This window comes from Carettochelys insculpta, chromosome 2 (genome assembly GCF_033958435.1).
Source record: "Carettochelys insculpta isolate YL-2023 chromosome 2, ASM3395843v1, whole genome shotgun sequence".
NCBI lineage: Eukaryota > Metazoa > Chordata > Testudines > Carettochelyidae > Carettochelys > Carettochelys insculpta.
The window spans coordinates 145,700,481-145,717,083 of record NC_134138.1 but is presented as its reverse complement, the minus strand read 5'-3'; the positions used below and the strand labels follow the sequence as shown (position 1 = coordinate 145,717,083).

Sequence of the window (16,603 nt, the reverse complement as noted above, 5' to 3'; positions counted from 1 at the left end):
GGTGGCGTTTCCAGAGGGTGACAGCCACCCTTTTCTGAACCAGAAGCGCCAGCCTCAGGCGGGTGTTGCAGTGCTGGAGGGCTGGAGCAAGTCAGTGGCAGAGTTCCAGGAATGTCCCCTTGGTCATCCTAAAGTTCTGTAGCCACTGGTCATCACCCCAGTCCTCCAGCACCAGCTGGTCCCACCAGTCGCTGCTTGTGGGGAAGCCCCATGAGTGGCGGATGTCCTGGGAGAATGGGTGGGGACATCGTGCCCTGAGGACAGCCTCCAGGAGGGTGGCTAGTAGGGTGGCCATCCGGAGTTGCTGGTGCATGGTAGCCAGGACCACAGCCAGTATGTCAGGCACAGCCTCTGTGTGTGGGGTGAGCTGCTCGGGATCTATGGGGGCCTGGGGTGCCTCCTCTCCTTCTGCCTGCGTGGCTGGGGACTGGTAGCTGGGCCTTGGCACTTGCAGACCACGGCTTGGGGTGGGGGTGGGGGGGTCCTTTAAAGGAACAGCAACTGGAGACGCCAGAAGGGCTCATACGCCATGCGACCCTGCCCATGGCGCTTCCTGCCCCTGTACTTTCAAGAGTGCCCTGGAACCTGTGGACGCTTTCCTTCAAGTGTGGTGGGGGCTGTTCAAAAGGGCGGGTCGAACCTTTGCTCCCCATTTGTCTGTGTAGATGCTCTGTTTTGAAAGGCCATCTTTCAACATTAAGTTTCGAAAGCTGTCCTTTCGAAATGGAGCTGTAGTGTAGATGCACCCATACTGTATTTATGTGTTTACTTTCACCATACTGTACTTATGGAAAATGTAACTAAAATTCACTTATGGTTAACAGGCAGGTTATGTGAGAGTTCTGGATGAAAAAATGCCAGATATGAAAACACTTACTGTATAAAAACAAAAAGCAGTCAAGTAGCACTTTAAAGACTAACAAAATAATTTATTAGGTGAGCTTTCATGGGACAGACCCACTTCTTCAGACCATAGCCAGACCAGAACAGACTTAATATTTAAGGCACAGTGAGCCAAAATCAGTAATCAAGGTGGACAAATCAGAAAAAAAATTATTAAGGTGAGCCAATCAGAGAGTAGAGGGGCGGGGGGGAGAAGCCAAGAATTAGATTAAGCCACGTATGCAAATGAGCCCCTATAGTGACCCAGAAAATTCCAATCTTGGTTCAAACCGCGTGTTAATGTGTCGAATTTGAATATAAAAGAGAGTTTAGCAGCCTCTCTTTGAAGAGTGTTATGAAAATTCCTCTTCAGTAACTCGCAAACTCTTAAATCATTAACAGAATGGCTCACTCCATTAAAGTCATTCAGTTAATGACTTAGGAGATTGCGTGTTACTGAAGAGGAATTTTCACAACACTCTGCAAAGAGAGGCTGCTGAACTCTCTTTTCTATTCAAATTCGACACATTAACATGCGGTTTGAACCGAGATTGGACTTTTCTGGGTCACTATAGGGGCTCGTTTGCATACTGGGCTTAATCTAATTCATGCCCCCCCCCCCCCCGCTACTCTTTGATTGGCTCACCTTGGTAATTTTTTTTCTGATTTGTCCACCTTGATTACTGTTTTTGGTTCTCTGTGTCTTAAATATTGAGTCTGTTCTGGTCTGGCTATGGTCTGAAGAAGTGGGTCTGTCCCATGAAAGCTCACCTAATAAACCATTTTGTTAAGTCTTTAAAGCGCTAATTGACTGCTTTTTTGTTTTGATAGTATATAGACTAGCACGGTTTTCTCTCTGTTACTTACTGTACAGAGCACTATGATATCCACATTAATGAGAATATGAACAAAGTGACAGAATCCAGGCTGCACCCAGAATTAGGATCATAACAGCTGGTGGGCAGTATGCAAGGCTGAGCTACCTGCAGCTAGCTGGAGGCAAGATATCAGTGGGCAAGGGCCATGAGGAAATGCAGGTGTTATGGAGAGAGTCTAGCAGCTGAGATTGAAAGGAAGCTACTAAGAACTCTGTTCCAGGGTGTGTCAGTTTCATGCCAGGGGTTGCAATGTAGCCATGGTGAAACTCTGGTACATTGGCCTCACAGTAGGGGAGAAGCTGTGTCAGTGAAAGTATTCAGGATCCAAGGGAGCACAGTTTCCTTTGAAAGAACCTCCATGTGCTTTCAGTGTATCACTCCTCAAAGACATACACAGAGACATACAATGACAAGGCGTATACATGCGTTATGAAGGGCAGAGTGCCTGAGGTTGCTCTAGGGGCATTAGGGAACTGCCTTGTAAGGAAAACACTAAAAGGCTAAAAGAATGGAGGTATTTGCCAGAAATGGTAAAAGGGATGACAAATCAGCTGTATTGATAATTTGAAATTATTTAATTAAATTGGAAATTAAGGCAAGATTGAAAGTACCAAGTTTAATTCAGAGTGGGGGCAACACTGATTGCTGCAAGTATGAGTTATGTTCTATTCAGTGCATTTTTAATTAATTGCATATGAAGTCAGTTAAGCTGACACTGTTAGAGGATCTTACTTACGTGGCCTCTTTGTGTTACTGTTCAGCAATGCCAGTTTTGTCAGACTACCGAATGCTACTTTTAAAAAGGTGATTTAAAACGTATCAGTTTTATCACCTATCTTGTAGTGGCAAGATATTTTGTTTAAATTACAGAATTGTAACCCAATTTTGAAAATTTTTATGTATGTATAATGAGGCTACTTAATTGTCAATGTGTCAATTTTGACTAAGAAACCGTAATGAGGAAATTATGTTTTTACAACAGAAAAAATGAAATCCAAAAAACCACAATAACAAAACTAATTTCAAGGGGCCCTACAAGTCGTTACAGGAGCCTGCCACAGGGAAAGAGGGCCACTATTAGCAGCAAGCTTTTTTCAAGTCCCTTGCAGCTTGTGATGAAGACCTCTTGGCCATACGCTGTCAGGCCTGTGTATGCTCAAAGCTGCTGTAATGTATGCTGCGCTCCCCAAAGGTGCGTCTGTTTGCCGATTAAATTATCTAGTGCAAGGGCAGCACATAGAAACTTCTTGTGTTTAACTGCATTTTGTTTCCAGAGAGATTTTACATTGTAAAAGAATAGTCAACAATTCTCATACTTGAGCATTTGCCTGACTTCTCCCATGTTTCCTCAGACTGCACCTGTATCTTTTGATATTTGTGGATTGTTTGTGTAACACCAATTTGGGGGTAATCCATGAAGCGTCTTACCACGCAGCTGGGTTAGACTTACACTGGTGCTTTCGGAAGCTGGATATACAAGCTGTTATACATTGCTGTGCTTTTCTTTACTCGATGTAAAATACAAACATAATCACAAATGTAAAAGAAACTTCAGTTTGCTGCCAAAAAGCTGCAAGACAACTGGTGTTTTTCTAGAAACCGGTTTCAACACAAATAGGAAGCAAAACATGTTAACTAGACTCTTTTATTCCTGAACTTTCTTTGAGCAGATAATCAGTATTTCTTAAAGGCTGATGTCGTGGGTAAGGGATAGTACATGTCTATTTGCTTATTGCTATGAACAAAAAGACATTAGTTCAAGTTTTGTCTTGTATTACAACTCTTCCATACAAAAATAAAAGTTCCATATCAGCTTCATTATTGGCTGATAGCACTGACTTATTTACAGGTGCTTTCTCAAGAACCATCATTATGCAGCAGGGTAAAATATCGAGAGGTATTTATAACAATAGTTTATATATAACTTTTCTCCTGTTCAACGTATACTTTGAGGGTTCTAACCTTTTCTGATTGGTCTATTTTGGAACATCCAATCAGAGCTTTATAAGTATATCTTTAAAGGAAATTGTTTAATGTTTAAAAATTTAAATTGAAAGAAATTAAAGAATATCGTAAAGACAACTGTCTTTCCTTATGAGAGCAGTTTATAAATAGGTTTTTCAGCTACATATCTATTTATAATACAGCATATAAAGAATGCAGACTTGCTACATATGTGGTAAAATGCATTTGTAATAGTAAATCAAAAAGGTATGAAAATTCCAAATGCTGATTGTTAATAAGATTGGCTTATAAAAAGTAACCGTAAAATTGAAACAACTATAACTCTCTGGACTATTAAAATATACAGAAAGACTGTTTACACCATTGCACATCGTTATTCCCTTTACTTTAAATGCTGGTGAGATATGGAATAAAATTAGAGTCGATGTCCGTCATATGCATGCACACACAAGCATGCATCCATGAAAACAGGGGGAAAACAAAAACACATTAAGTCCATATGGAAGGCTGCCAGCAGCATTCCGTCAAAAATACCTTCTCCCCCACACATGGATCAGGCCAGTAGGTTAGTGCATTGCAGATGAATTAACTTCTCATCTTCCATCTTTTCTTAGTATTCTGAATAGGGAAAGGAAGCACATCCTCCACAACACAATTTATGTAAATACAACTTGTTTTCAATGTCTTAAGGCACTTCTTACTGCCTGGGTGGCAGTGTATTAAGTTTTAAGGCATACAGTATGACAACCAGAAGTAATAAAGCTTTGGAAGTTTTGAAGAATGACAGCTAACAGTTTTTAGTGTATGACTATTTAAGTTGATATTTTACGGCGGCCTCCTGAAAAAAGCTTTGATTGGTGATTTTTTGGGTAGCTTGTTGACAAATCTGATCAGTATTTTCAGGCCACCTGCAGGTGAGCATTGATACGTTCTGATAGTAATAGCACAGTGAGACTGGTACTCTCTTCACCTGGAGCTGCTCTGACTCCCGTGACTACTCACTGATCGAGAGATGCTGTAACGTTTTTTCACAATCATACTGATATAAGCTTTCATCAGTTTTGCGATATCAACCACCTGTCAAGAGAGTAAAAATAACCCCAACTGTTTAGTGTGCTACAACAATGCATTTAGGCACATAGCAGTATGACTTCCATTACGTAACCATTTACAGAATCCTCTTATTGTTACTTAACACACATACTTAGAAACTTAGTAACTTCTACACTATTCCTATTTTGCCTCTACACTCCATCTTTACCTCAAAATAACTATTACTTTGACTTGTTAAAAACCAGTGTATTTTAGATGAAAAGAGTCTACAAAATTGTATTTAAATATTGTAAAACTCAGTTAAAAGCATTACCTGGAAAAAGAGTGCTTATTAATAAGAGATGAAATTAACAAGAGCATATTAAAATTCCTCTTACCTTACTGGTCTCAAAAAGCAGTTCTCTTTCATCCACCACAATCTTATAGGTGTTGGCAAGAGGTGCCCCAAAGGACAAGATATGTTCATACTGGAACACTTCTAAAGGCCTGCTTTCTCCACGCTTGTAGACAGAAACTGCATCAGCACTGACGCCCAACCAGAGTTCTTGTGGGAAGCCCCCTTCTTTACACTAGTGAAGGAAAGAGCATGAATGAACATTTGGGAAAACTTAAAAAATGCTTAGTGCTGAGGTAGTCTTCGGTGCACCCTAAATCAGTCCAAGTAAAGGTAATATAACATTCTGTAACATAATTTCTACTCTCCAGCCTGCCAACTTTTTTTTATGGGAGCAGTTATTTGATCTTGTAGAAAAATATTATGGCTCATTAGCAGACAAATATACATGTTTACATCAGACATCATAACTAGAGTCCCTTTTGACTAAATACTCCAGATTACGCCAGCCTTCTCTATTTGAAGAAAAAGATAACATTCAATGAAATGTAATATCAGGTTAAATGGGCACACTTTGCTCACCTCCACATCGAAGAGTGTTGACCCATAGCCAGACCATCCCTTAATCAGATACATGTACTTGGTCATAGCCTGTTCCTGGTTCATTCCCTGAAGTTTTTTCCACTTGTCAATAACATTAGTCCTTGCAGCTGAGACTTCCTCTTTGATCCACATATCCAACATCAGCTCTTCCTCCATCTTCTGTTTGCTAATAGAGCTGCTGCGGAAACTCCTCCTCAGTGTTCCTTCAAGAAAGCTGGCTCGCTTCCTCCCCGTCCCCTCTGCTGGAGGAAATATTTTGGTAGATAGTGTAATACGAGACTTCAGCCTTTGTAATGGATAGACTTCTTCTATTTCTGGTACTGTGGTATGCAGACTGTAGTCTCCTTGTAGATACTGGAGTCGCAAGGCAGCAAGGACCTGGAGGGTTTCTTCAGGAGCAGGATAGTGCCCTCTAATCACTGCTTCATGAGCCTAACGGAAAGGAAGAACAGAACTAGCTTTACATGCAGGTGGTAGGGTTCAAGTCTTTAGAAACTAGAAAATACCTCCAAACTGGATTGTACGTAGGAGCAGGTAATACAGAACTAATGTGGCGACTTAAGAGACTGTCTCTAGCAGACTGGAGAGGCAGGGCAGGTCAGGAATCTTGCGTGGGATGTGTCTCAGTATGCCGCCTTAACTGGGCTATTAAGCCAAAAACAGCAAGAGGTCAGTGAAATATATAACAGAGTCAGAGAAGGAATGAGGCAGCAGTAGGGGAGGCAGCAAGTGGGGAGAAAAAAATTGTCTGAGTTACAAGCCTGGCTGAGAAATTTCCATTAACTGGTTTGACAGATTTTTTTTTTTTTTATGGACAAAACAAAAATTGTGTGAGGTGTGTCTGCATTTGTGAAAAAATCTGACCAAGTGAAATTTTTCATTTGGAAATGCTGCTATGGTGCATAACAGGAGATACAGTTCCTGTGATTTGTGTCCCAGTTCTCCTCTACATGATGGACTCTCCAGCTGGACTATGTCTTCTATGATCCACTGAGCTAGTCCATCAAAAAGAGAACTCAAGATATATTGCAGGAGATGTAGTCCAGACCATAAAGGAGAATTAGGGCAAGATGAAGCAAAACTACAACTCACTGCCACAGTGGTGGCATTTCTAAATTTAAGATTTTCAGCCAAAAGTTTTCTTTACTTTTCTTTCTTTCTACTAAAAAGTCATTTATTTTCTGTGGAAAATTTTCTTTGATGACAATGAATTTTTTTGGTCAAAAGTTTCTCTGGCAGGAAAGAAAACTCAACCCTCTTCTAATCAGGTGTACAAGGGGCAAAGAGTGGAGGGAAAGATGGATAGTGGGACTGATAGATATGAGAGAGAGAGAGAGAGAGAGAGAGAGAGAGAGAGAGAGAGAGAGAGAGAGAGAGTGTGTGTGTGTGTGTGTGTGTGTGTGTGTACACACCTGCTAGTATGTGCAGTAGGGTCAAGCTGTAAAAGAGCATGTTACTGTCAAGGAAGTTTAACCTTTAGATATTAAAAACACTTTTGAAGTTTAAGAGACAAAAAAATTCACAACTGGAGACACTTTGGGTTTCATTGATAAAATGATACCAGTTACTTGGCAGCAAATCCATGCAGCAGATTCGAAAGAAGCAGCAACATGGCTGATATCACATCACAATCACACCCTTGAAATACATCCACTACATTAATTTTTGTCATTGAATGCACATGCTCCCAGCTGGACTTTATTGCTTCTGTCAATATACACAATACTTGAGAGATCATTTTCTGCTCACAGTTATCATAAAGACAGCAAAAAGGCAGACTCTCTGAGGAAATTGCTTTCCTACAATTCCACTTATTTGATCTGCAAACTCTACCAAGCACCTGCCTGCAGATCAGTACCACACATGTGATCTTTCAGAGATAGTACTTCAGTGCTCCACAGCTTTTCTATGTTGTTATTGAAAGAATTTTCTTGACGATTATGTTTGTTTCATATAAAAAAAACTGCTCAGCTGTTCAATGCCTGCCTAATAACATCTCTCTAGACTGGTAGGAGCTTGCAGTGCTCCGGTGGCAGCCTTTTCAGCCTCTGAGATCTGTGCACAGTCTGAATAAACAAGGAGTAGTAATTAAAGAGTGTGTTGATGAGCTCTGAAGGGGGCTCCTCAGGGAGACCAGAAGGACTATTTCTATAATATGGAGACTTAAGCCAGTTCTCAGCTAAAATGGTAAGCTGACCTAGCTACTGTAGACAGTGCTAGCTCAGAGAAGAAAAAAACTCAAACACGCTTATACAGGAAGCCCAGGAGACAATTTAAAAAGCAATCGCTAGACAGAGAAGGCTCAAAGGCTTTCCACAATTCTTAACAATGTGGCACAAAAATCAAACAACAGCTAAAAGCTTCTGTTCCGTCACTGGTGTTCTTTGAGATGTGTTACTCATGTCCTTTCCACAACAGGTGTGCGTGCTTGCCATGTGTGTCAGTGCTGGGAGTTTTCACCTAGAAGTACCCATAGGGGAGTATCCCTATTGATCCGTGGGTTAGTATTTCCATGGTGTAATAAGGGGAGCAGGGTGCTCTCCCCAACCTCAGTTCCTGCTGAATCACTGAACGGCCGTGAGCAATACTGGTAGAAGAATACCAATTACAGAAGATGGACGTGTCTTCAAGTGCTCGATCATGTTCATTTCAGTATAGGTGGCTATAGGAGGGTATAAGTCATGAATGAGAAGTCCGCAGGATTGCTTTGTGTAGTCCACTTAGGGGTGTGGCCCCACATCCTCTGGGTCTGTGGGTGGCTGCTCCATCCTCTCTACACACTAGGGTGTAGCATATGGGGCATCAGCCGGGTGACTGGTGCTGTGAGTGCAGCCCTCGGGCCTATGCTCAGACCGAGCACATAGTAAGCCCAGGCCTGAACTCAGAATGGGGCAACGAACAATTCAGGGGGCTCAGTCCAAGGTTCAGGCTGAGCAAAGTCCAAGCCCTGGTTCTAACGCAGGACGGGGCAGCAAACCAGCTGCGTGTCCTAGCCCTGGTGGAGAGCTGACAAGCACAGGTGGGAGGCAGACTGCCAGGTGCAGACTGGGATGGGTTGGGGGAGCAGGCCCACCCTCTCCACTGTGTCTGAACGCAGGGCCCTAACAGTAGCAAACCGGTCAGCGGGGATCCTAACTGCAACATGCTGACTCACTCATGAGTACGGTTTCAGTCAGACCAGTGTTGACTATTCCTGGGCCTCTTCCTAACCCCTTGGAAAACACCTGGCTTAGTAGCAGGTCTTCTGGGTCACTGGGGAATAGAACCTCTGTCAGGGTTTGCAGCTCAAGGTGTTTTGAAAGCAGTACCAGGCTCAGGACTGAGCCTGGCATCAAGGACCTGGATTCCCTCTCAGCCCACCTGTGCTCAGTGGATCTGCGGTGGCTGACTATCTATGCCTACCACTTCTTGAGCTGTGCCAAGACCACAACCTGAAATGTGAAGTGGAGCATAACTGGTGCCTGTATCCAGCTGACAATTGTGAGAAGGATGTTTCTGAAGGGGCCACACCATTCGCTTGGGCTGGTGCCCCAACTGTGCCAACGGCTTATGGATCCTTGCTACCAACGCTCTCGTTCGGTGCCTGGAGCACATGCCTCCGAGTGTTTGTACCCCTGCATTGGTGAGCTGTGCCATGAGCTTCTGCGTCTCGCAGCTAAGGCAGAGTGGGGTAAATGGGGCTGGCATGTCCCAGTGATCACGAGCCAGGGAACAGAGCCTGCACTCCTCCATCTGCAGAGTCCGATGCCGACAAGGAGGGAACCCTGCTGTGCCAAGCTCAAGCTTAGCCCTAGAATGCAGAGTCACAGAAGCCTGAGATGCCAGTACCGGCAGAGACAGTATTTCTGGTGCGACCTGTAGGGCCTCTGGCATAGAGGGCACCTGAATATGACTTAGAGTTCTGCTCATGTCCAGGACGGGAGGGACAGAGTGGACTAGAATACTCTGCTGTTTCGGCCCCCACAAACTTGAGGGAGACTGGGAGCTACTCAACATGGGTCTGTGCTCAGCTACCTTCTTGTCCCCTTTTTCTGAGATGAGGGGCAACCAGCCCCTTGCTGCCTTCCTTGGTTACCTCCCTGGTGCTGCGGAGAGGGATCGTGCTGCCAGGGCACTGGATATCAAGCCCTCAGTACTCGTCTCCGAATTTCACCTGTGTGTCAGTGCTGGGATTACGGCCAACTCCATCAGCAAGGTGAAAGCCAAATGTCCCATTCCTTCCTAGTCCTACATTTGAAGGTTTTGCAAATCTTGCACCTGTCAGTGACAGATGTTTCACTGAGGCAACGCAGCTGCTATGTGGGTCACTGACCGTCAGGGACTCTGTGCAAGAATCACAAGACTTAAACCCTGAGAACTGGCATGCCCCAATCCAGATTGAGTCCCAAAAGGGACCAGCTATTCTAACTACTAATATGGGTAAACTGCTAAGAAAAAACTAGCACTGGGGAGAGAACAGCTGAGGATGGAGCAAAGCTGTTCCAATGCACCAATACGGGTGGCAAGAAGAAACTGAGGGTGTGGGAAGCACAGAATACCCCTCGACTGCCCCATGGAAATGCCACTCCAGAAGTCACTAGAGATGCAATGAATGTGCAGCACCTGATTAGCATAATGGTGGCCGCAGTGATTCGAAAGTGCGGCTTTTCGAATCGCACACTACCTGTGGAGACAGGACCTTCCGAAAGGACCCACCCACCAGTTTTCGAAAGCCCTCCTTCCTATCTGGTGTAGACCCAGCCTAAATGTATTCTAAGAGCCCAGTAAGCAGTGGAAGTGTTAGTAAGTCTGCTAGACAATATGGAGCTCCCACGGTCTAGCAAATTCTCTTGTTTGGCACCAGTCAATTCCTGAGGGTATTCCCAGCTAGAGAGGTTCAATTTGTGTAAGTCTTGATATTTAAAAAAACCAAAAGCTGGGTCTATACTACACAGTTTTCTCGACAGAAAGGGTGTTCTCTCGACATAACTCAGGTTGTGTGTCCATAAGTAAAACATTCTGTCGACAAAGTCTTGACAGAACTCTGCATTTTCCTCGACAGTAACTTCAGTAACAGTAACATAGCCATAGTCAACCCTTATTTCTGTGGAAACACATTTGTTCACTTTTCTATTTACCTTTGGTGTTTCCTGGGTCTAGTTCAGAGCATAGTCAATTAACATGGATGTACATGCAGACTCTCATCTGTAGAGGATTGTGTTATGATTTCAACTGAACAATGAGGGAGTTTAGGAAGAAAGTTCATAAAACTAGGGGCCAAAAGCAGAGGTGAAGCGTAAGTAGCTGTAGGTAATCGTGAAATCAGGCTGTCTTCATATGGGTAAACTGGTGTTCCTCTGCTGAAGTAAACAGAGCCAGCCGGGTTACACCCGCTGAGGACTTGGTTCCACATATGTATTATGTCTACAGCTCAAATGTGTAAATTTGATTGAAGTGTAGCCTCAGCCCATTGACAGCGGCACCAGGAGAGCAACTGCACCAAGTCCTGCAGATTCAAAGGGCAGTGGCAATAGCGCCAGGCCCCTCTGCACTGCAGCTGGAGCACTGCTCCATGTGGGTGTGACACCTGGTAGAGGGGGCGGTGCGCCCTGGTCTGGGCAGTGCTAAGGGCTGACTGCCCTCAGTCCTGCCCCTTCTGCCTGAGGCCCAGCCCCACTGTGTAGACTAATGGAATCCAAAAGTGTCTCAACTAGTGTGATTTGTATAGTGAGCAGCTGGAAGACTTAGCAAGGGCAAGGAGATCATTCTCACCCATACACAGAATCATAGAAAAGTAGGACTGGAAGGGACCTCGAGAGGCCATTGAGTCCAGCCCCCTGCCCTCATGGCAGGACCAAGCACTTTCTAGACCATCCCTGAAAGCCATCTATCTAACCTCTTCTTAAATAGCTCCAGTGATGGAGACTCTACCACCTCCCTTGACAATTCGTTCCAGTGTATGATCACCCTGACAGTTAGGAACTTTTTCCTAATGTCCAACCTGAACCTCCCCTGCTGCAATTTAAGTCCATTGCCTCTTGTTCTATCCTCAGAGGCAAGGAAGAACAAGTTCCCTCCCTCTGCCTTATGACACCCTTTTAGATACCTGAAAACTGCTATCATGTCCCCCTTCAATCTTCTCTTTTCCAAACTAAACAAGCCCAATTCTTTCAGCCTTTCTTCATAGGTCATGTTCTCTAGACCTTTGATCATTCTCGTTGCTCTCCTCTGGACCCTCTCCAATTTCACCACATCCTTCCTGAACTGCGGTGCCCAGAACTGGACACAATACTCCAGCTGAGGCCTAACCAGCGCAGAGTAGAGCGGGAGAATGACTTCTTGTGGCTTGTTCACGACACACCTGTTAATGCATCCTAGAATCATGTTTGCTTTTTTTGCAACAGCATCACACTGTTGACTCATATTTAGCTTGTGGTCCACTATAACCCCTAGATCCCTTTCTGCTGTACTCATTCCTAGGCAGTCCTTTCCCATTCTGTATGTGTGACACTGATTGTTCCTTCCTAAGTGGAGCACTTTGCATTTGTCCTTATTAAACTTCATCCTGTTTGCCTCATGTATCGCTCCTGTCAATTGCTTTTTCTATTATATCCTTCTCTTCTGACCTCCAGATGTGTACATTATGCTAGTTTAGCCAGAGTCCGGTGTGCTGTGTAAGGGGGGGTTGTTGGTGACATAATAGTATCAGTCAGAGATAAGGAGTGGGCAAAATAGTCTAAACTGCAGCAATGTACAAGCAAAAGTGTGGGGCTGGTGGGAGGAGGAGATGTGTAAACTGCACCATCTTGTCATCTCTGAATTTACCCCTAAAACTTAATATGGACACCTCCTATTCTGAGCAATCTCCTTGGGAAATACTGTTTGCCCACACACCCCTATATTAAGGATTTGTTTCTGTTGCCTCGATTGCCTGTCCTTTTCAACCCTCCACACACACAAACAGCCAAAACAAAACAATGCTTGCCACAAACACACACCATCTTTCCCCCATTCTTTACCTGCTCAAACATAAATGCAAATTCCACACTGTCTTTTGGCACATGTTCTGTGTCCAGGAAGCAGTAAAGCTTGAAATAGAACTTCCACGGCATGTCCCCCGCTTCTGAAGTGGCACCAAGCCTAGAAGCAGAAGTTGGGAGCAGACAGTAGTGACCAGAACTATTTTCTGAATTGATAAGACATTAGATTCCATGTAAGAGAGCAACCAAATTCTGTTGCTGTGTTCTACCCAGTGTAACCCTGGAATAACTACTGACACTGGTGAAGCTATTCTAGAGTTACACAGAAGTAAGCGATCAAGAATTTGGCACAGAATTTTGAATTTGCTTTAAAAGAAGGACTTTGCTCATGCCTGTAAATCAGTGTGTCTACCAAAAGACACCGGTTTTACAAATGTTGGTTCTGATTTAAGACACTTGTTTCCACTGTAAACCACCAATAATCCACATGAACAAAATTTTGAACAACGTGTCATGAGACAAAAGCATCAATGATACCAGAAAGTGCGACTGGCTAATAATTACTGAAAGGTAAGGAATCGCTGTAGATGCTACTGCAAATAGTTGAACAGCAAGCAGAGTAGCCTTAGGTGAGAGAAAAGGAGAAAAATATGGATTGATGTCTCGAATTACATGAGGAATTTTTTCCTAAAATCGCCAATCATTGCTTTCAGTGGCAGTAGCAATAGTTGGGTGTGCTGGTATCTTAAGCATCATGCCGTTGTGTATCAACTCTGAGCAAAGTTAAATGATATAGTGGTTTGAGCAGCAGTGACTGCCTGGAATCCTGTTTCATACTGTTGCTTCTGGCACTGTTCCCATCCATGGAACCACACCAGAACCAGTAATGGTGGTACATTTTAGAGAAGAAAAGGCTAGCATAGACATATCTGAAGCTGGGGGCAGGAGGAAAATGAGAGGTGAGGGGACAGAAAAGGAGAGAAAAACAAAATGCAAAAACCAGCATGAAGAAAATATGCATTTCACTGAAATGACATTGAGGAAATCAAGCTGAAGTTTACAAGCACTTCATTAAACATTCTAAAAAAGATGCTGTTATTTCAAAAATAGCAGATGTATATGCTGCCTCACCACAAATGAGTCTAAGGAAAGGGAAAATTCAGCACAGTGCTGATGTTGGGAAGCTTTCTTTTTTAATTGCTGATTATTAGCACAGAGGAGGAGACTCACTTTTCAAACTTTGCCAAAACATCAGCCACAATGGTCCTGCTTTCAATTGCTTTATCAGTAGAGCCATTGTATTCAAACAAGGCAAACATATTTCTGCTATCTTCCATGGCTAAGCCTCGAATTAACTTTTCAACAACCTATTGAGAAAAGCACAACAACAAAACCACAAGAAAAAGGTTAATAGTTAGAGGGTAATTAAGTCTAAGGAAAATTAAGTCAAGGTAAGAGTCACTTCAGGGCAAAAATGTGGCCAAGCTACTGTTTAGAATGATTTAGCAATTGTTTTCCCCAAATACTTGATCATTTTCAATTGTCCCTCTTTTTGCAATGGACATTATTGTATGGTAGTGGGTTCATGCACCAATTAATGACGCAAAATAGTTTAACTTCTTAATTTCCCAAACTCAAATGTCTGAAGTGCCACAGTTTGGGCTGAAGTTATCAGGCATGGGGACAAATTTGCTCTCATTCGCACATGGTAATAACAGAATAACTCCTGTGAAGTCTGGGTAGTACCAGAGTTACTTTGGCACAAATCTTGCTAGGTGTCTTTCCCCAAACAAGATTTGGTTAAAAGCAATGGACAGCAAGACTCTCCAGTGGTTTCCTAAGCACTGGCTCCTTGAATAAACCTTGAAATTTCACCTCCACAGAATGGAGATACTGACAATCTCTATCAGCTGGGTCTAAACTCTGCAGCACCTCTGGAGTTTCAGTGACAATGGCTAAAACTGTAGTGTCCCCAAGAAGATTTAACAAGTTATCCCTATGAGATCCTGCTTTGTCACTACCTCTTCTCACCTCTCCAGCTGTGGTATGGGAGTTGACTGTGATTTTACAGGAGCCACCACCATGGCAATAAACAGTAGATGTCATTTCCTGTCTTCTAATCAGGGCTTCTATTTCCTCCCGCGATGGCACAAACTCTCTGCATTTGGTTTTTTTGAGAGATTCGCAAGTGAAGAGGGCATACTTCTCCATTTCTGTTCCTGGAAACTGGTCACGAACCCTGTGACACAAAACAAGGAACTTAAATCAGTTGCAGATAAAAACGGAAGAGCCTGGGGGAGCTCCAAGGGCTCTGGGATTAAATGACACCAAAGAGGTGACACACGAAGTACTCTAGTGATTAGTACAAGTCAGCACAGTTGCATACTGACACAGAGAAGCTTGTTTTCACTGCTACAAAAACCTGGAGACCAGGCACTGTGGTTTACATCATAAGGGAAGATAAGTGAGATAACCATTGTAGGACTGGGGGCTAAGGGAGGACATTAATGTTGATCTTTTCCAGCTCCCTCATGATAAGAGCAACAGGTGCTTTGTTTCCACTAGGAGTTTACAGCAAGATAATCCCATTAATTATTTCATTGTACAAACCAAACTGTCCTGGCAGTAAGGAGATAGTCTTAATATGTTCCATTTTGCTCATAATGTTTATTTCTGTTCTCTTTCACCCCAAAGAACCAAAAGCAAGAAAAAAGTCTAGTAAAATATGCCTTGGCTATTCAACACTGCAATAGTGGCACTAGGGAAGGAGTGTAGTTTACCAGTTCTCCAGCTAGAGCAGCGAGTTTTTCTACCTGTGGCTGGGTTATATTGGGCTTGTCTACACTAGCTCCCTACTTCGAAGGGAGCATGGTAAGTAAGGCATCAGGAGATTATTAATGAAGTGTTGCACTGCATACGCAGCACTTCATTAAGCTAATTCTCCCCCACATCAACTCCAAAGTGTTACACTTCTGAGTGTCGGCTCACGTGTAGCCACGGGTAACCTGTTGGTACTTTGAAGTCCCTGGGCAACTTCCAAGTCCCTTTACTCCTCTGCTGCGGGGGAGCATTAGATTAATGAAGTGCTGCACATGCAGCGCAGCACTTCATTAATAATCTCCCGATGCCTTACTTACCATCCTCCCTTCGACGTAGGAGCTAGTGTAGACGAGCCCATTGTGTAACAGTTACTCCTGTTGGTGAGTATTTACTCACACAAGTAAATCAATGGACCTGTGAGTGGTAATTTAGGTAGGTGCTCAACAATATGTCCCTTTGTAACCTTAGACAGCTTGCTGCAGATTCCATGCTCTGCCCACATGCAGAACACATCTAATACCACCTTCGTGGGGACATTGTAGCTGCGTCTACACGTGCACGCTACTTCGAAGTAGCGGCACTAACTTCGAAATAGCGCCCGTCACGTCTACACGCGTCGGGCGCTATTTCGAAGTTGAAATCGACGTTAGGCGGCGAGACATCGAAGTCGCTAACCCCATGAGGGGATGGGAATAGCGCCCTACTTCGACGTTCAACATCGAAGTAGGGACGTGTAGACGATCCGCGTCCCGCAACATCGAAATAGCGGGGTCCTCCATGGCGGCCATCAGCTGGGGGGTTGAGAGATACTCTCTCTCCAGCCCTTGCGGGGCTCTGTGGTCACCGTGGGCAGCAGCCCTTAGCCCAGGGCTTCTGGCTGCTGCTGCTGCAGCTGGGGGTCCGTGCTGCATATACAGGGTCTGCAACTAGTTGTTGGCTCTGTGTATCTTGCACTGTTTAATGAAAGTGTGTCTGGGAGGGGCCCTTTAAGGGAGCGACTTGCTGTTGAGTCCGCCCCGTGACCCTGTCTGCAGCTGTGCCTGGCTCCCTTATTTCGATGTGTGCTACTTTGGCGTGTAGACGTTCCCTCGCTGTGCCTATTTCGATGT

General features: G+C 43.9%; 1 protein-coding gene across 3 annotated transcripts in view; it reads right to left on the bottom strand.

Annotated features, from left to right (window-relative positions):
- Positions 1-2,521: 2,521 nt before the first annotated feature.
- The window catches only part of MYO10 (myosin X), a 341,810-nt gene continuing 327,728 nt past the window's right edge, over positions 2,522-16,603 (bottom strand). For all 3 annotated transcript variants that reach the window (XM_074987822.1, XM_074987821.1, XM_074987820.1), the window contains 6 exons: positions 14,706-14,913; positions 13,905-14,041; positions 12,714-12,834; positions 5,695-6,147; positions 5,156-5,347; positions 2,522-4,802 (listed from right to left, as the gene is read on the bottom strand). In XM_074987822.1, the coding sequence (XP_074843923.1) occupies positions 4,692-4,802; positions 5,156-5,347; positions 5,695-6,147; positions 12,714-12,834; positions 13,905-14,041; positions 14,706-14,913 (1,222 nt within the window). In that variant the 3' untranslated portion in view covers positions 2,522-4,691. The remainder of the gene's footprint in view (positions 4,803-5,155; positions 5,348-5,694; positions 6,148-12,713; positions 12,835-13,904; positions 14,042-14,705; positions 14,914-16,603) is intronic.